At 35.7% G+C, this 20,031-nt stretch overlaps 4 protein-coding genes across 4 annotated transcripts; 1 reads left to right on the forward strand and 3 right to left on the reverse strand.

Moving 5' to 3' along the window:
- Positions 1 to 565: 565 nt before the first annotated feature.
- LOC141819772 (syntaxin-22-like) lies at positions 566 to 8,137 on the reverse strand. Its single transcript, XM_074707023.1, has 7 exons — positions 7,732 to 8,137; positions 6,358 to 6,451; positions 3,890 to 4,029; positions 2,819 to 2,893; positions 1,386 to 1,543; positions 1,209 to 1,309; positions 566 to 1,138 (listed from the first exon to the last, which is right to left on the reverse strand). Exons 1-7 carry the CDS (start codon positions 7,917 to 7,919, stop codon positions 1,073 to 1,075), a joined length of 822 nt encoding a protein of 273 aa, XP_074563124.1. The 5' UTR covers positions 7,920 to 8,137; the 3' UTR covers positions 566 to 1,072.
- A 2,466-nt stretch (positions 8,138 to 10,603) lies between these two features.
- Positions 10,604 to 14,614, forward strand: LOC141819735 (uncharacterized). The gene is made up of 5 exons (XM_074706980.1): positions 10,604 to 11,522; positions 11,610 to 11,682; positions 12,815 to 13,474; positions 13,616 to 14,268; positions 14,476 to 14,614. Exons 3-4 carry the CDS (start codon positions 12,870 to 12,872, stop codon positions 14,253 to 14,255), a joined length of 1,245 nt encoding a protein of 414 aa, XP_074563081.1. The 5' UTR covers positions 10,604 to 11,522; positions 11,610 to 11,682; positions 12,815 to 12,869; the 3' UTR covers positions 14,256 to 14,268; positions 14,476 to 14,614.
- LOC141819689 (uncharacterized) lies at positions 11,852 to 12,738 on the reverse strand. Its single transcript, XM_074706946.1, has one exon. It carries the CDS (start codon positions 12,449 to 12,451, stop codon positions 11,852 to 11,854), a length of 600 nt encoding a protein of 199 aa, XP_074563047.1. The 5' UTR covers positions 12,452 to 12,738.
- Positions 14,615 to 18,471: 3,857 nt separating the features above from the next.
- LOC141819834 (uncharacterized) lies at positions 18,472 to 19,521 on the reverse strand. Its single transcript, XM_074707091.1, has one exon. It carries the CDS (start codon positions 19,483 to 19,485, stop codon positions 18,850 to 18,852), a length of 636 nt encoding a protein of 211 aa, XP_074563192.1. The 5' UTR covers positions 19,486 to 19,521; the 3' UTR covers positions 18,472 to 18,849.
- Positions 19,522 to 20,031: the final 510 nt, after the last annotated feature.

Here is a 20,031-nt window from a genome sequence, read left to right on the forward strand (position 1 = left end):
TTTTTGATGATGTCGATCGACAAGAACAATAAAAAATCTTCAACAATTTCATTGCACCTAACACTAACAATGTTCTCTTGATATCCTTTTAAGTAGATCTCATAAATTATTATAGAAATATCCAATAGTTTCATCAACTTTTATGTGTTTTGAGGTCTCTCTCTCAATCTCCTATAGCTCAACTTGGTTATTGTGGCTGGAGCAGCTATGGCCTTGCTCCATGGATATGAATGCATTACAATCTGTAAGTATCAGATATAGTCATTATGAAGTAGAGTGAATCGACGGTTGCACGAACACTACTCATAGAAGACCAATACTATCGTTCGTCAATAATATAACAACTGAGGGAGAATGAACTAGAATACACTCACAGAACTTACACAAAAAAAATCACTAATTGCAATAATAATATCAACTAGATCAATCACATCATATAATTGGCACTAGCAAATGAAATAATTTCCATAATGAAACTTTTACCTTTAACAAAGGGATAGAGGAAGACAATGGAAGGAATCAAACCTTTACCATGTTGATCCAAAAAAACACTGAAAAATTAACAGAAGTAAAATAATAATGGCTGCATTTGTATTACATCTCAATGAAACAATGATGGATAAAAATAACTTTGAATATACCTTCAACAAGATATTATCCAACTTAAAAAAAACTACTTAGAAGGCCTTTGAAACAAATAACTTCTTAAAGGCAAATAAGAATTACTGGATGTCAGAATGAACGAAATTTACAGCAACTGACAGGATTCCCAGATAAAGGTAAAACGAACAGTCATTGTTACTCAACAACACGAATGATTGAATCGACTGCTTCAATTCAATAGAACACCACATATGAAATACCACCAAACACTTGTGACAAGCGGCGCATACAGATACAGACTCAAGCCAGAAACCTTTGTGTTCACTTTCAATAAGTCAACATCATAAACTCTTGCCGCAGCTGCAGCTTAACATTAGTCATAGTAGAATGAACTTAGACCTGCCATCAGTCTGATCAAATCATTTTATACCGGAGGACCCCAAAAGTCTAAGAACATTAAGGCCTCTGATTATGCTGCAACGACTATGATCAGGATAAGTAGGATGATTCCAAAAATCACCAAAAGCAGGCACATCTGGGTGCAAACCAATTTGTTAGCAAAAATACACAACAAAAGAGAAATAGAAGGTAGAAGCTGATCTTACCAAGGAAGAGTTTGACTTTTGAGTTTTTGCAGCCTTTTTGAGCTGCGTCTTTGCTTGTAAAGTTGCTGCGTGAGAATTCTCAATGTGGGAGTTGATGTCATCTGTAAGTAAATATAAGCAAGTTTTTCAAAGAGTTAAAAATAAAAAGAAATGGGTCTTGACAAACAATTTTCTTACCAATAACAATTCCTTGATCATTAACCAACACAGCAAGGTCCTTGAAGATTTCATTCACCTGACCGATCTGCTGCTGAATTTCTTGAATACCCTGTTCTCTTTCCTCAATGATTGCCTCATTGAAAACAATCTCATTATCCAGCAACAACACCTCTTGCCTATTAAAAAAAAACAAAAAAGGTGTTAGGACAGTATGGTAAAAATTTCTTGGCAAATAATTTATAGTGACTAGACCTTCAAATACAAAATACGGTTCACTGATAAACAGGAATCAAGAAAAACCAATTCACTACGTGTGTTGTGATCCAAGTAATATAACTTTCCATCAAGGTTCACCTTTTGCATCTTTGGAATCACCATCTAGGCACGCTGAAGGATCATGCAATGCTGGATACTAACCTTGACAATTTACCGCAACAATGATCAAGTCAACTAAAATTGGTGTCAATGGGCAAGTAATAGTTTTCCAAATTTGAAACTGGATAGTTCATGTTCTTGAGCAGTGGTGGACTCAAAATAATTCCTGCATGATTCTGAGCATTACTATGTTTCTCTCCGGAAAGCTTCACCTTGATTGTTAGTCTAAGCTGCTACAGAAATACCAATAGCAACTAACAAGTTGAACATAGTTGTTGGCTTTCCTTCACCAAATATTCTACTGAGCATTCTCTTTGACTGAGTAGCTCAATTCTAACACAGTTTCCCTCATTGACATCTTTCTACTCTAAATATACACACCATAACTAATACAGTGTTCTACACCTTCAAATTTTCATACCATGTATGCATATATATGTTAAACATAATCTACTAATATATGTTTTTTTTCTCTTGAATAGACACTTTCAAGTTATTTGATATTTAACATAGTCATAAACATTGAATAAATGGTGTTAAAAGCTACCGATGATAACTCCATTGCTACCAATGATAGTTATGTATCTTAACAAAGTGGAACTGAAGAATAGGAAAATTGTTGATTAAAATGTGAATCTAAGAATTGTTGTTAACTAGTTAACAGTGAAAGTAGAAGTAGATTCTAGAGACTAGAAAGATGTGATGGAGTGAAGGTAAAACATAGCTAATTGGTATATCACAATTAGTGGAAGTTGGTAGTTGGTACGCATCCTCATCTACACAGGATTTTTGAGAACCCATCTTTTAAATCTAATATCCAATTCCATGCACCCCTCATGCCCTCGCCTCAACCATGATAACCTTCTCTATATCCAGAAAAAAAATTAGAAGGTCAAAGATTCTGGAAATCAGACTTTGCAGAGACCCAAATAATATTCAACTGTCAAATGAAAAAAACTTATGCTTGTTACTCGCTTGAACTGGCCAACTGAATTTTCTCGCAAGAGATAAGGTGGTCGTGAATAACCAACAAATTAACATGTAGATACTAGGATAATACATGAGCCAGAAATCACCTTCTAGACTCTGCAAGCAGAGCACGTTGTTCAAAGGGTTTGGTAGAGCCAGAGTCAGCTTCAGTTGCAGCATAACTGTGCAAATATAACCAGAATTAATATAAGGTAACTACATTAGTTAATTAATAAACACACAGTAGTAATTAAGTGAATACAAAGTAAAAAACTATAGTTCATTACTGATTATGATTATTAGCATGGTTTTAAAAGTGCAGGGACTGGGCAGAATATGCGGCTGCCTAGGCAAAATTTGAAGAGAGCTGCCTAGTACAATTTTCTCTTATTTGGTTCACATGAACCAATTTAGATTAACCAAATTGATTTAAAATTCTTAGTTATTATACTTGACAACCTGCACCTTAGTGTTAAACACTTATTTTACGAGTGAAAAACATTTTGGAAATCAACTGAATGCATATTACTTACATATATGCTCCACATTACATTGTTAATTATCAGATTGTTATATTTCAAATATTTCTCATTGTATGATTGACAATTTTTTTTCCTATATGGAAGTATCAACTAAATATGTAGACAAATATACTTGATTCTATTGTTAGTTATTTTTTATCGATATAATTTCTTGATAAGGATCACATTATTGCTCCCGCATATCTCATGTGTTATGCAGTTGGATTGATCACCTACTACCTACATACACTATTTTGAACCTTGATTATTAGCTTTGATTAAACATTTAGTCGTACTAGTTAATGTACAAACACCAATGCTAACTATAACATGTTTTAGCAGAACCAATGTGTTGTCCAATAGAAAACAATTCAGGTTCAAGTGCTTTCAAAACTTGTAACAAAGATTCATGTCAAAGAAAGAAACCAAGAAATCAGCTAAAACTGGAAGAAAAGATATTGGTGTTAACAAAAACATGAGTTTTATAATTATAATTGGAAAAAAGTGTAAATACAGATCTCACGAATGACCAAAGCAGAAAGCCAACGTCTATCAAAACCAAAACGGAATCTGTTTGTGGGCATCTTGTCAATATCATGACATTAAGAAAACAACAGCAGTTCAAACTAAAAACATCAACAGCAAAGTTCAAATTACCTTGAAGGAAGAGTTGCTTGTGGTCCCAATGGGGCAAATGCAGTCTCTCTCTCAACTGACACCCTCTGGAGTTTCTGGAACTCCTTCAAAATATTTTGGAAATCCTTTGCAAGTTTTGCATCAGCAACTTTTTTGCTCGCCTGATAGAACAAATAAATACTTAAGAACATGAAAAAACATATGATCATCAGAGTATCATAACATGATCACAAGTTTGCATTGGTTGCAGACTAAGCATGAAAAATGGATTGACAGGTATCAGTTTAGTGACTGAATGTCTAGATACCAGAATTTGATATTTCAGGTGCCTATTCTGTACTCACAAGATGAAGAAAGATGGTCTAGCATCCTACCTCAATTGAGATTGAAATGAAAAGTGCAGACTGCTGAGAATACTATGGACACTCAGAAACCTAAAGTTTAGTGGGCTTCTCTCTAATTTTTAAGGGCATTATATTTTTTGCATGGATATTATAACAAATTGTCAACACTGGATAGTCTCTCAATTGTGATATTCTGAGACACCTTCATGTGCAAAAGAACACATTCTTACAGCCTATGGTGAAGGATCAAGAAAGGGAATGACTACAACTAATCCAAACTAAGGCTGAGAAGGTGGAAGCTGATCTAATCTAAGTCTAGGAACACAGGTCGGCTGGCATACATTTTGATTCATAATTCATAGTAAGAAAGCCATCGAATCTGGCATGTCATTGCTGTTAACAGTGGTTCCCAGGTCGAATCAATTGAGCACGTATTCTTGTATTGTGATTACTGTGTTATGGAATGATTTTATAAAGATAGGTGGTTTTCCCATTGAGGACCCTCCTGGCATTTAGTTAGAATGGGTTTCCTGCAGCCTTGAGGCCGCGTTTATAAAGAAATGTGGTTCTTCCATACGGTCACCATATATATATATCATGTATGGGAAGAAAGCAACAGGAGGGATTCTAGAAGGGCTGCAAGGTCGAGACACACATGACAAACTGCATTGTAGTTATGTGAAGAGTAACCCCAAAACAATTAATTCTTGAGGATACAAAAAATAACTGATTTTCAGCTTTGATTCTCAAATAAGGTAGCTTGCATTGCTCTACAAAAAAGGACAACAATATCAACTGTATGATAGATTGTGCAAATAAAGATATAATCTGAAAAGAACATGGGAGATAGATATGTCCTAAAAGCATATCAACATGACACTTAGTCTCTATCAATGGCAAAAAACAAAATAAGAATGTAAGAAGAGGGAAAGGAGACAACGGAATGAAACTAAGGTTTGTAGAATCAGCTGTTCTAATCCATTTTTGTCTACCCAAAGCCCATCTGAGAGTAACCAACATAAAAGACTCCTGTGGCGGTAACTATATTTGACTCACGGTTCCAACAACAAGAATATCCAGTGTAAGATTTTCACATCCAAGATGACTGGGTCAATCCATAAAAAAAGGAAGAGGAATAAACAGCTCTGCTAAATGTAGGGTGTAGCTCTGAGGATGGTGAGATCAAAAGGAGTGGAGGGAGTTGGGAGCTAGAGGCATTGATCTGAGGTGACAGCATGCTTGCATGTGCAAGGAACAAGATGGGCAAACTAGGACTTAGGTATACTTACGTATTTAACTATTAAAGATGACTTAGTCCAATAAAGTATGGCTAATTAACTTACAAGTAAATGCAAAAGATAGCTATAAAAGAACAGATGCAGAAACTCCACATATCTTCAATTGTTACATCTATTATATGAATGTATATCAATTATATAACTTGACATTATTGAAAAAAATAAGTTATTTATTAATGCCGTACATCAACAATATGATAATGCAATGGTAATTATAAATGTCTATAGATATACCTAAAAGCCATTGCATCTCTTTAGGCCTGATAAGTAGGAGAAACTTGAGAAACTCACTACAAAAATGTCGACTAATGTTCAGAAATAAAGTTGTGAGACTCACTTAAATTATATTTCCTAGAGACTTAATTATTCATCTCTAAATCCATATCTAATGTTGTTCTCTATATCTTAAATATATTTTTATATTTAATATTCAACATGCAATGTACAAATAGTCAACTTGCTAGTACAAGATAATTACATCCTTTTTCTCCTTATTTTTTAATAGTAAATGGATCGATTGATTCAAATACTATTTCCCTTACTATTTGAATCAAATATTGATACTATCTATGATAATCAATAAAAAGATAATAGGTTGTAAAAAAAATTCATCCATATTGAAGCATGAAAATCTAAAGCACCAATTGCTGACCAGATCATGATATGGAACAATCATAAAACATTTATATGTCACCAATTTGGATAGTTGCATGAGGATAGAACCCATCAATCAAGTAGAACTTATAAGAAAAAAATCATTATATTGATAATCCTAGCAAATAACTGCCGAACTGATGCCAGGAGAAAAAATAAGATACAAAAATGCATATAATGAATTGAAACTTACACTGACTTCAACATGGTGATCTGTTTCACTAGCTTGTTTAAGTTTGGCAGAGGTATCTTTAACTAACTGCCCAATTTGTAACCTTGTATTGTGCCTGTAAGCAAAGTAAATAATGTTAAGCAACAAGTTTATAAAATAGGAATAATTCCCACAAGAAAACAAGTTTTACAGGGGAAACACCAAACATGCAGCTACAAATGCACACAATTGCTCAGAAAAATCAAATGGAAATCTGATCTAATAGTCATGATGTGAATTAGATAGGTGATAGGCATATAGGCTTGGGCTAGTAATGTGACCAAAGTGCCTACTTAAATTAAGTCAAAATAAACTAAACTTCTAGAAGTACCATGGAAACGTACTTATGCTTTCACAACATTAGGGTAATGAAAAAAGTTAACAAGCATTTTAACGTCATTACAGATATGCTTTCGAACATGGAAAAACTTACAGAGGTTCAGAAGTTTGATAAAAATAGAATATCTGCAATTGATCAGATGCATAGTAAAGGAATAAAATTTCACATCTTAATTCTCTCTCAACCATAGTAACATGGAAACAGATTAAGAAATCTAAACAGGCATCCTTCACATACAAAAGACATGTTTCCAACAAAGGCATACAAGTGTGAAGAAGAATGTTGACTACTTACAACTGATAAGAAAGAAGTTAGATCATTTTTTCCAGCTTAAGTAGATCAAGAATTAGCAGAAGAAATGGTTGAAAGTTTGTTTGTTCTTCATGTATTATGCTCCTTAGTTACAGAGCTTAAGACATGAAGAAAAACTAATTTAGTTATTTTAAGATATGCCCTAGGTCTTCTAGCTTGAACATTTTGCAGAGACGTAATGTTACCGCACACCTTCATTCAGCACACAGAAGACTAATAGCAACAAAGAATCAGTAGTCAAAAATAGATACATTAATGAGCCTATCCAAATGGCAAACACGTAAGATTTACCAACTATCTGGGTGAGCACTTTTATCATGTATAATAGTTCGCGATCTAATGTTAAACAAATAGAACAATTGTTTTTAGGATATCTAACACCCTGCTGCTGGGCAATGTCAATAACAAAATCATTTTTCGGAATAAAAACCTTCCACTTGGGCTGAAAATGAGCGAGCAAGAATCATAATCCTTGAAAAAAATTGATGAGCGTTACACATCGTTTTAAATCTGAATTAACCACTCGGACTATACATGTAGATTAACATGAAAAAGGATACGTCGAAGACCAGTATATAAATCAACCTTAATATCAAAGCGGAGAATTCAAATTAAACCAACCGAAGCCAAGAAGCATCGATTATATGGAATACTAGAGAACGAAATTAGAAAAATACAGATCCAGTAGGGTTCAGCGTCCGCACAGCTTATTTCGGAGCTCGGGGGTATCCTTGGGGGTGCCGATCGTGTTGACCAGGCGCTCGAAATTGCGAACCGACGTGGTGATCTGGAACAGCCCCGCGGCGACCGCCTGCGACTGATCCTGCCGCCCATTGATAAGATCCCTCCGCCCGGCGAGCGGTCGCCCCGCTTCCAGATCCTGGAAGCTCATTCCTCTCTCCCTCGTCTTCAATCACGGGGAGAAGGGTAGCGAGGAGGATCAACGAGACCGGAGCCGGCAGGGAATTCGCCGCGTACGCGAGAGAAGAAGCCGCAACCGATCGAGACTTTGCCCAATTTGGGGAAGGGGAAGGGGAAGGGGAAGGAGCAAATTGGGAATCAATCAACGAGATCGAAAGCGTGAAATTGAACCGGCAATTGTCTCTGATTGAAGCCCGATTGAACCGATTACGCCCATCGACAAAATAACAACAGAATATAATCCTGATATATAAAGATTTATATGTGCGCAGTATATATATATAATTCTAAATTGTGAATAAAAATAAATATTTTATACAAAGGTTCACACTCCGTATATCATTAATTATATATAAAAATAAAATTAATTAATTAATTATTAATAATTAATTTTAAAAATTAATAGTTAATAATAAATTATTAATTATTAAAAATTATTAATTAGTAATTAATAAATATTTTAATAATTTTTATTTTTTATAATTAATAAAATTATTAAATAATTATTAATTTTATTAATAAAAATTATTAATTTTATTAATAATAAAAATTATTAATTAATAATTATTAATTATTAATAAAATAATTTATTTTAAAGATAATAAAAATAATCTTTATTATTACATTACAATTTTTATTTTATTTTAAAAATTAGTACATCTAAATGTATGCACTAATATTTGTTGATTTAGAAAAAGCTTATGATATCGAAGGGAAATTATATGGAGAATTTATAGTATATATTTAATTAAGGATTGTATGAGGAAGTGCCTGACATGCATGCCGGATTAACTGAAGCATTTCCAATAAAGATATTAAATTGTTATAACTAATTGGATGAACTTACTGGACATATTCAAGATACCGTACCAATGTTGTTTATGATAATTACGTGAGGGAGTAAATGCTAGCTCCTCTAAGGTTTTAGGCTTAGTAGATAGACAGAGGGTATTATTGGTATTTTATAATAATAAAAATTAGATTCCTTGGTTAGCAACTGAAAATAATGTACACCAAACACAGTAATGTAATCATTCTAAATTTGTAATCAAAGATTACATGCATTCCTTCAACCAAACATAATAATGTAATCAAGATTACATTATAGATACAAACTTGATTACATTACAAGCATGATTACGACATCGTACCAAACGTTAGACCATACAAGTCTATTACCTTTTGGAATCGACCTGACCATTACACCAATAATATTATGTGTGCACTATCTGTGCTACTACGCCTTGAGGCCGCACACGGGGTATACAACATATCACTCCTTTTGTGTGTATAGATATAATCATCATTTTATGATGTTCTAGAAACATCTTTTTCCTCGGTGGAATATTCTTCCAATGAGAATTAATTTGAGTTTTAAATTTTAATAGAAATGAATATTATAGAGATTAATTTTTAAATATGTATAAATTATGAAGAATATTATAATCGTATTGAATGTTTTGTTGTAAGCATTGTGGAATGTTGTAACTTATCAGGAATGTTGTAACTGTATGTAACATTATAAGTTTGTTGAATCTTATAACTTCCGTGGAATATTGTTACTGTTAACTATGAGGAATCTTATAACTTGTGGAATGTTGTAAGTTTTTTAAATTTAAAAGTTTTTAATATTATTTTTTAAAATTAAATTTTTTATTTTTTAAATATTAAAGTTTTTTAATTTCAAAAAAATTTAAAATTAAAAATTAAAAAAATCAAACTAAAGATTCTTTAAAAATCCAAAAAAATTAAACTTAATTTTAAAAAAAAAATCAAAAAATAAATGCTAGATTTAAGGTTTAAAATTTTTAGGGCTTTAGGGTTTAGGTTTCAATATTTAGAGTTTGGGGATTTAAGATTCAAGAATTTTAGAGTTTAGGATTTCAGTATTTAAAGTTTAGGGTCTGGGTTTTAGGTTTAAGATTTTAGGGTTTTAAGCTCTGAATTGAAGATTCAAGATTTAGGATTTTAGTTTTACAATTTTAGGATTTAGAGTTTTAGAGTTGTAAGTTATATTTTGAATTTATCTGTAGGCAAACAGGGAAGACCAATTACCTATTATTAAAAAAAATCATTTTTTGTAGTGAATTAAATTATAATATTAAAATCTATTAGAAATAGAGTAAAAATTAAAAGAATGAAATACAAATTAATTTTAATTAAATTAAATTATTTTAAAGTAAATTGATAAAAAAAACTTTTTTTTTCACTTTTTGCCCATTTATTATCCTGATTAATTAAATCGCAACCAGATTCATTGGACTGCACGATGTCCGTAGAGCGGCGCAGCGGGCATGTGAGTGCGCGCTGCCGCCGCTTGCCGGCCGCGTGTCGCGCGCCACGTGCGCCTGCGTCGCGTGGGGCAACCTCGGGCTTTCATGTCGCTGTCGGATTCGCTGCCCAAAACGGACAAGTCTCTATAACATCGCACGCCATCGCCGCTTCGTTCGAATATTGATATTTATTTCTAAATCAGGCTAATTAATCTCTTCCATTAGTTTTAAACGCCTTTTAAATGCTTAGTTAATCATTTTTAAAAGAAGACGAAAAGACTAAGTTACCCTTGCAGCTGTTCTTCTCCCCAGCATTTTTGTCGAGCGTGTGCGAAAACCCTAGAATCTGCGTTCTAAGAATCAATGGAACTCGATCGAATCATGTGGGATCATGCATCGCGTCAGCTCCTTGTCAGCTAGAGAGTCAGATTCAGTGGCGGATCGGTGACCTTCTGCCTTGATCTTACACGCCTCAATTTCATCGTTGAAAAGTAGAACAAGAGCGAGCTCGTCCTTTTGCGTCTTAAATTTTCGATTTTTATTTGATTCCGTCGCATTCCACTGGCGATCATCTCCGCGACGACCACAAAGCGGCAAATTGCACCAGTGAAATTGCATCTTTTCTCCTCGCTTGTCGTGTTCTAGCCCTAAAGCGGCGGTCATTGGATCCCGAGACTGGTACAGCTCCGCTTAATCTCGCTCTGTTTTTTTTTAAAAATCTTTTATCCGCTCCCACGTAAGGATTTGACATCGGCAGTCGGGAGAAGAAAAGGAAAAGGGATAGATTAAGCCCAAAAAGCACTCGCTCTGAGTGTGTTTGATGGAGATTGGATAGAGCTCGGGAACAGCTGTATCCAATTACCCCAAAAAAACTTTCAACTTTCGCCCCACATACGCTAGTATAGTATTGCTTGTATCTTCCACGAATGTCTCTATAACTTTCCCCTCTTCGCCGTCCTGCCTTCACTCATTCTCTTTGGTCCCTCCCTCGCTCCCTCCCTGCGTCCTCCTCTTTATGGTCCTCCGCCCGCCGGACAGCGGCGATTCTGGCGATTTTGCCGGCGGAAATGTGGAAAGATTTAATTTTTGACGAAGTGGTTGTGGGTTGATTGAGGTTCTGGAAAGGGTGGTTTTTTGAGGGCGAGAAAAGTGCCACTAGTGTACTACGTTCTTGATCTTTCCAAAAAGCTGCGCTTTTGGAGTTCGTGATTTTGCCTCCACAAAATGCAGCCTTAACTCTCAAACTGCTTGTTTTCAGCTTCGGTTACTGCGCCGTTGTGCTTGAAACAAGGAAAAAAGAGGTAAAAGGAGTAAGAAACGAGAATTGTTCTAGCTTTTGAAGCTTCAGATAAAGCTTTTTATTGATCATATTCTTGACTTGGTGACAGCTTCGAGTTCTCGAACAGTTGAACGGCCGTGGAGGAAGCAAAAATGCGAACTGGCCATTTCTTAGAAAGAAAGGTATGCATCTCCATTGTGGCCATTGTAAAGGATTCCTCTATCTTAATTCATCTAACGACATACAGAAAAATGAATCTAAAACTTAAGGGAGGAGAACAAACAACAACAACAAAAAAAATGTTGAATCAAATGAAATTGATTTCACCATGGACGCAAGTAGCTAGGGACATCAGTTGGTTTTGGAGCTGCAGTCCGAGTTGATCGCGCTCCCATTGGACAAAAAGAAGTTCAGGTGGCAACTGAGGCGTGTAAAAAACCTTACGGAGGGGAAAAACCCCACCTTCCACCTTGTTCTGGCTTGCCCGATGAGCTCGAACGGCACAATCCCCCTCTTCAGAGCGACGTCCATGGTGTCCATGGCTCCATCGCCGAGTGGGATTGTTTGCGATTGGAAGAGATAGTTGAGTTCCAATGAGTTATTCTTGGCGACCTCAAATGGATCAGCCCGCAGCTCGGCGACATCAATGTCATGGAACTGGAGAAGGATTCTCTGGTCAGAGAAGCTTGCATGAGCCCTCATGTTGTTGTTCTCTGCTACCAGTCTCAGGGCCATCTCGATCTCGAGGAGGCCAGATTGGTCGTAAATTAGATTGTTGAGGTGAGCATCGGTGACCTTGATGTAAGGTGCTGTAGGCTTGTAGATTATGTAGACGGTGAGCACGACGATACCAGTGATGATAACAGCAATTACCAGGATGAGGCACACAATTGCAACTGCCCAGACCAGTGGATGGGTGTGCCGTCCTTCGTCGGAGATGAGCCGCGGCATCACCAACTGCTGCAAGCAGCATCCAGGGCGAGATTTATCGATCGTTTGTGCTGTGTGCAAGCCTTGCGTAGGTGGCCATTGTCTCTCTAAGAAAGTGGCATGGTAGATTGCTTTTTCCAATAGCAAAAGAAAATGCCATGCTTGCCTTGTGTCACCCAGTCTGTGCTTTTTCTTTTGTTGTTCCACTAGTACCCACAACTGGTCTCCAACATTTCTAAGTGTCTGATCCTTGTTGGCTTTAGATATCTTTTCATATCTTTTCTTTTCCTTTTTATCTTTAACCTTAAGCCATCACTTTTCATGAACTGTTACCTCTGTTTGCGTTTAGGCTTATTTGATCTAAACTTTGGTATCTTTATACAGTTTTTGACTGGATAAACCGAGCCATGGAGGTCATCGAGTGACATTTTCGACAATCATGGATCCACAGATTTTTTTCAGATTGTCTATTGGATCCTTGGGGCTAAGATTAGCAGTGGATGCATTGAAGGATAGACCAGGTGCAGTACCTGCATATTCCAAGTGTTGGTGTGATATCCGCATTGGAGATCTTCCCGTTCGACGAACAAGAGTGCCCCTAGTCTCATCCCCTCGAGGCAGTCCAGATGCTAACAGCAATCTTGTTGTATTCTATCTTGAGGAATCTGATGTCAAAACACTGACAGTGTCAAGACACTTCAGTGCTCCAAAAGCAAACCTTCAGATTATTGTGTACATGGGTAAGCAGGGTTCACATTGTGGTGTCACAGGTAGAAGGCAGATAATTGGGTGTCTCGGATTAGAAATAGGACTCGAACGGTTCGAGAAACCGACACTACTTCATGACGGGTGGATCGGTCTTAGGCAGAAGAAAGGGGAGGTATCAAAACATGGACCTGAGCTTCATTTACGGGTGAGATTGGATCCTGATCCCAGATATGTTTTTAAATTTGAAGATGAAACTACCTTGAGTCCACAAATAGTTCAGCAACTGGGTAGCATCAAGCAGCCGATATTTAGCTGCAAGTTTGTCAAAGATCGAAGGTAAGTTTTCGATCTTTTCTTCTTATTTAGTTCAACATGTTGAATTATTGTATTTCTCCTCAAGTTACTTAAAATCTTGCTACTTGTTCTTGTTTTTGTGCAACTTGAAGTTGTTAGCTAATAGATTTCTTGTCACACTAGATCCTCTCCGCTGGACATAACAAGCACAAGTGAAAAGAGGGAGAGAAAAGGTTGGAAGGTAATGATTCATGATCTCTCAGGCTCAGTTGTGGCAGCTGCTTTCATGGCAACTCCATTTGTGCCATCGACGGGTTGTGACCGAGTTGATCATTCCAACCCCGGTGCATGGCTCATACTCCACCCCAATGCAGCCGGCTCCGCCGAGAGCTGGCAACCATGGGGCCGCCTCGAGGCATGGAGAGAAGAGAGTGGTCATCCAAGAGACACTATATGCCTTCGGCTCCACATTTTGTCACAAGGCCAGGAGGCCGGCATCCTTGTTTCTGACATAGCAATGAGCACCGACAAGGGAGGAGAATTCTGCATAGACATGGACCAGCATCTGCCCGCCGGTGGCACACCGGGGCTTTCTTCAGCATCTTTAGAAGCTATTGCTGGCGGTTTTGTGATGAATTGCAAGGTGTCGGGGGAGGAGAAGTGTAGCGAGCCACTAGTTCAACTCGCAGCGCGCCATGTTACCTGCGTGGAGGACGCAGCCATCTTCATGGCTCTTGCAGCCGCGGTGGATCTTAGCGTCAAGGCATGCAGGCCATTTGGAAGGAAGGCAAAGAAGGGGTTTTGCCATTCTTTTTGTTCCTAGCATACATAACAAGGTATATATATATATGTCCTAGCATTCTATCAAACAGTTCATGCTAATAATCTGATGCATAAATACTGTGACTTAGACAGTTAGTTAACCATGTTTTGCAACTGTCACTGTGTATGTATGTATGTCTCTGAATAGTATACATTACAATCTCATTTCTGATACTTTCTTGCTAATAATTTCTTCCTCTTGTGGATTTCAAACTTTGCAGGTCGGCTTTTAATGGAGATTGCCATGGAGTTATTGTGCCTTTTCTGTATTATTATTACATTGCTTTTTTCAGTTTCTGTGGCTTAAATGTTATGATGTTTCAAAATAAGTATCAGTCAGATGTTGTTAGGGATCCTAACTGATCAGTATTATGCGGTATAAGACTACTACTACTACTACATACTCTCCTTCAAACTCGGTGACTTCGATCAAATAGTTGTGGCCTAGTTTTGTTTATCGAATGCAACATGACAATTTTGAAATGATGCAAGCGATGCAATGGAGCATATCAATTCACCTCCTGGCGATGACAACATTTGACAATTGTGCGGTGTTAGGAATCGGTGTATAGGTTTTAGAATTTTAGGGTTTGTGAGGAAAGTAATTGAAGGAAGGAATGTGAAAAGCTTTTGGAGCTGTGTTCCAACTCTTATTTGAGGCAATTGAGCACTGAAAGTGGATTGAAATGCTGAACCTTTTGCACAAAGTTCGTATAAATTTTGTGGGAGTCAAAACATTTTCCTAAAATCTTCACAAATTTACTAATAAAGTGAGAATTTGAATCAGCATAGTTCTTAAACAAAATTGACTTAAACGATAATTAGAAATCGATTCATGAATACTTGATTAACTATGAAAGTATCTAGTCATTAGTTTTGGATTTAAGTGTCAATTGATGTTTTTATACAGAGACTACATTAATAGTTACATTGTATGACCTTTTATTCATCACATTCAGAGATCGACCTACAGAATCAATTGATTCTCCATTGAGATTCGAACTTAATCCTCTTATTGATCTTTTGAGTATTTTACCATTGTATCACATCCGTAGAAACCTAGTGTAGGACCTCTCCTTCACTAATATTATTATTTATACATAATTTTGTGAGAGGCCTGAACCAAACATTAATGAATAAACTTAGTACTTAATTTGATAAAGCTAATTTATGTTTGTTCAACACTAAAAATATATATAAAATAAATAACCTTAGACAGTAGTAAACATGGGTCAATAACATTCATAAGTAAAATTCATGAAACTTATTTATTAAATTATAAAATATAAATATAATTTTTTTATCTCTCAATTTTATATTCAAATAATTAAAGAATATATAATTTATAAACATTTATAAACATTTATAATATGCTAAAAAAATTATAATTTTCATTTATTAGATAAGCATTTAATTTATTTTATATCGACAACAACGTTGTTAGTTGAGTTGATAAAATACTTATGCTTGGCTCAAGATCGATAATATTTTTAATAGTCAAGTTTGAATAAATTTAATAAATAAATAAATAAATTTAAACACAATTAATCTCAACCTTATTTATTTTTTCTCTTTCTAACTAAATTCGAAGGATAGATAGAAGAGGAATTAATGATCCTTAGGGAACATGCCGTTAAAATGAAAAGGGAAAGAAAAAGAAAAGGAAGAACATTCGCGATAAGAATTAGGAAAATTTACAACAGTCTGGTTGGCCATGACTGCAAGCACATAAAACACATAAGGGAACAACTAACAGCAATTAAGGACCATGTTCAAATTAATTAACATGGCGAATTATGAGGTTGTTTCAAATCTTATGCATTTTAAATATTTGATTGAAGGAGATTTAGTGTAGAGAACACAAACTGTTCACATTGGATGTAAGACTATTCTTCGTAGAAAAAACAAACTATACCATTATGTACGAGGGGTCTCTGTTAAGGTTGTCCTTTGACGACCTAAAATTAAGAAATTGAGACCTAACGAATAACTTCCTACAATACGAGACTATTAACAAAATAACTATTATCCATCCATACACTACCCTGATGAATGCACAGACTAAAAAGAGTTGGTTTGTCTATTGTCAACTGTTTGTATGCTCAAGTGTTGATGAGGTGTTTTGGTTTGCACACAGACTGTTCTTTGTTAAACCTTCTAAGATGCTATTGTATAGAATGATAAATACTTCTAGCACAATGCATTTTCGACCCTTTCGGAATCTAACGACGAAAATAAAATAAAGCTTTTTCCATATCGTATGTGGATATGCTTAGTGAGGATACTGAAACCTTTTCTACATTTGAAGACTTGTGCTCAATGAATACTTCGCGACTCTAGGTAGAGTTTCTAAATGAAGATTTGTTTATGATCTCATACTAGAGACCTATTTATATTTGTTAACTTGGGGAAAGTAATGGTACCTTCTACTTGGGGCATCTGATTTTGTATCTTCTTAGTAGTTTCTAAACATGGTAGATCTTATTTGTACCTGATATCTTGTTTTTTTCCCCAAAGCATATTTGTTTATGCTTAGTCATCTTGACTTTTCTTCAAGTCGGCAATTTGTGTAATTCCCCTCTAAGTTTCCTACAATTGGGTGCAAAGTCCTACAATGGTGGTTCGACTAGTTTGCTATCTCAACTTAAATTGCACTTTAGCATTTTTTTAGTGAAAGATGGAATGGTCGTTCTTCTAATCAATCTTGCTAGACATCACCAATCGCCTTTACTGCCATCTAAACAGTATTGAGGCGGATATCATTATCTTTCCCCTTGTGCTATTCCAAAGAGCTGAATGAATTGGAATACTAGCAGTTGTTAAGGCTTTCTTTTTGACGTGTCCACTACTTATCTTGTGTCCTAGGGCTAAGTTTTTTTTTAATGAAGTTTAGTGGCAATAAACTAATTATTGTTTTCTCGAAACCAAATGGCTTTATCGAACATTAAACTGGTTAACTTGGATCAACAAAGAAGGTTCATGAATTCTCAATAATTCAGTAGTTCTAAAGTCAAGAAAGAATTTGGCCTAAAAAGAGAAGGTTCTTGATTCATTATCATCCCCTCACAGGACAAATCAAACAGCAAGCCTCGTGTTGCCTTCATTGACAAAGCTTGCATCATTAGGCATTGAATGGTCAGATAGTTGGTCTACTCTGTTTCAGCAGCACAGGTTCCTCTTGACGATGCTAACTTTTTCGGCATTTCTTTGTGAGATCTATCTCTATTTCAATCACTTTGGGGTAGCTTTTGAACTGTGTTCTGGCATGTCCAATAAGGCGCTGTGCCAGGGTAAAGCTTTGGATGCGAGAAAAGCTTTCTTCTGAGCTCAAGACTAAAGATTATTGTCCATATGATATCATTCTTATGTTTAGCTAGACTTGTTCTATTGCATGTAATATCATAAATAGTTAATGAGCATAAAGAGAAAAAAAAAGAATATTCTATACTAAGCATGTAATTCTTAACAAATACCCGAATAGGTTTTTGATTTTGATAAATCTAGGTATCAGATGGTCATAACAAGACTAAGTATCAAAATTTCCTAGATATTGCAATCAGTTGATTGCAACCAGTACAGGTTGGATGTGTTGTACCATCAATAAAATAACCTTTTTTTATAATTCATATGTTTCTATCTTCTCTCTTTTCTACCTAAATTAGCTTTTTTATCATTCATATATTTATCATCCTATCCCGATCGACCCATTTTGACACTGCTAGTTGGTCTTAGAAACCAGCTATGCCAGTGAAATCTATTGTCTGAACCAGCTATGCCAATCTCATATCTTTCATAATAACATTTTCAGGACTACCACATTTGTGGGAGTATTATTTCCCATTAGAAACCATCATGAACAAAAGTATCAAATGATTAATATACAAATATATCAGGAATGAGATTGATATAAGGTTTGTAATGAGGTCAGGTTGAATGTTGATACTTTATATATTATTTTACTATTGTATGAGGAAACAAATTAGAAATCATCTTCCTAGCTCCTCATGAAACAATACAAGAATGATGAGTGAAGAAGAATTCCATGGCAAAATGCATGAGATTTGATAGTTTAATTTGAAGGTTCCAATCATACAAAGAAAATCATTCAACACATGATCGCACTGAAAAAAAACATATATGAACACCATAAAGAACTAGCTAAAACACTAACAAGAACCAACAAGCATTTGATGTATATTTCAAGCAGCAAACTGGAAAGAGTTTGAATAAACAATAACTCAGGTGAAATTTGTACAACAATAATCTATTTCATAAGTCACATTAAAGGCAATGTTGATATTGAAGTGGCAAGTTAACATCTCATGCAAAATATTCTATTGTCAGAAGATGTCAACTCAAAACTTTAGATATTCAATGCATGTTATTAAAAATATTCGGTTAGAAGAATGTGGCCACACACCTTAAATATTCCACTTGTAATGAAACTCCAACTCTTGGCACAAGTAGTGAAACGGCTTTACATCACAAAGGCTAGTTCTTTGGTGATCTTCCATTCTGTTAATCTTTCTTTTTCTTTATGATCTGCTCCTTTTGATCACTTACTTGCCCAAGTTCTTCTCCGATGCACAAATTATTTAGGTTTTTTTTATGGCGACTTCCAAACTGACTTCCTTTGGATCCTTTTTATGCTTCTTGTCTTTCTTCTTCCTATGCCTAAGGCTTTCTTCTTGGAACTCAGGTTTCGAGTCACCTTTTCTGTCAAGATTGCTCATTTTCTCAGTTCCAAGTATCATTTTCTTCTTATTCCACTCATCTACTAACTTTGCAGCATCTTCATAATGCCGGCCATTTCCCACCAAATTCTTATGCGTCTCCAGAACAAGTTCCGTTCTTTCGTCCGCATCCTCCTTCCTCCTCTTCTTTTTCTTCTGCTCCCCATCGCTACCAAGACATGCATTCCCATTCATCAAATTTGGGTTTCCCCCAACATCATCGCCAGCTTCAGCTTCATCTTCGTCTCTGCTCCTTTTCCTTTTCTTCTTCTTCTTCCACTCGTCCTCCTCGTTTCTCTCCTCGGGGCGCCTGCGTGCGGCGCGTATCTCGCGGTGGAAGTGAACGAGCTCATCGAACGCGGCAGAGGCGCGGTGGACGAAAGCGGCGACCTCCGGGCGGGCAGCGTTTTCGTTGGCGGCAAAGCGGGAGAGCACCGCCGCGGCCTTCGAGAGGGAGATGCGCTTCGAGGAGACCACGGTTCCTGTCACCGCTTTCATCGCCAACTACATGAAGATTCTCTCAGACGACAAGTCGAAGGAACAAAGGGAAAGGGCTCCAGATTAGGGTTTGGGAACCCGTCAAATATCGACTACTATTTATAATGCCATCTGCGCTTCAATAATGTTTAAATATTATAGCGCATATTAAAATCTTTTTCTTTTAATATTTTTTAAAGGCTTAAACTTTATTATTTTGATCAATAAATTTTTTAATTCCAACAAGAAAAAGACTGAAATATTTTAATTGTACATAAGGTGAAAGCAACAATTTCAGTTAAAGAAAAATAGTTTAGAATTAAACAATCCGATTCAGATTTAAGGGCTATAAGCATTTTTTCTATACACCCTAATTAATCCATAGTAATTCGGTACACTGTAGAATAAAATAGAATTGACCATCCCAAATAAATAAAAATTATTTAAATTGAATAAATTTATGAATTAATAAAATATTGATTCGATTATTTCATAATTTCAGTTATTTTTTCGAAAAAATCGATTAATTCGATTTTTGACTATTTTAAAATTTCCATTCGATTAAAC

The sequence above is a fragment of the Curcuma longa genome, unplaced genomic scaffold (assembly GCF_044706935.1).
Source record: "Curcuma longa cultivar G26 ecotype Majalengka, Jawa Barat unplaced genomic scaffold, ITB_CL_G26_1.1 utg18532_np1212_1030455_RagTag, whole genome shotgun sequence".
NCBI classification, from domain to species: domain Eukaryota; kingdom Viridiplantae; phylum Streptophyta; class Magnoliopsida; order Zingiberales; family Zingiberaceae; genus Curcuma; species Curcuma longa.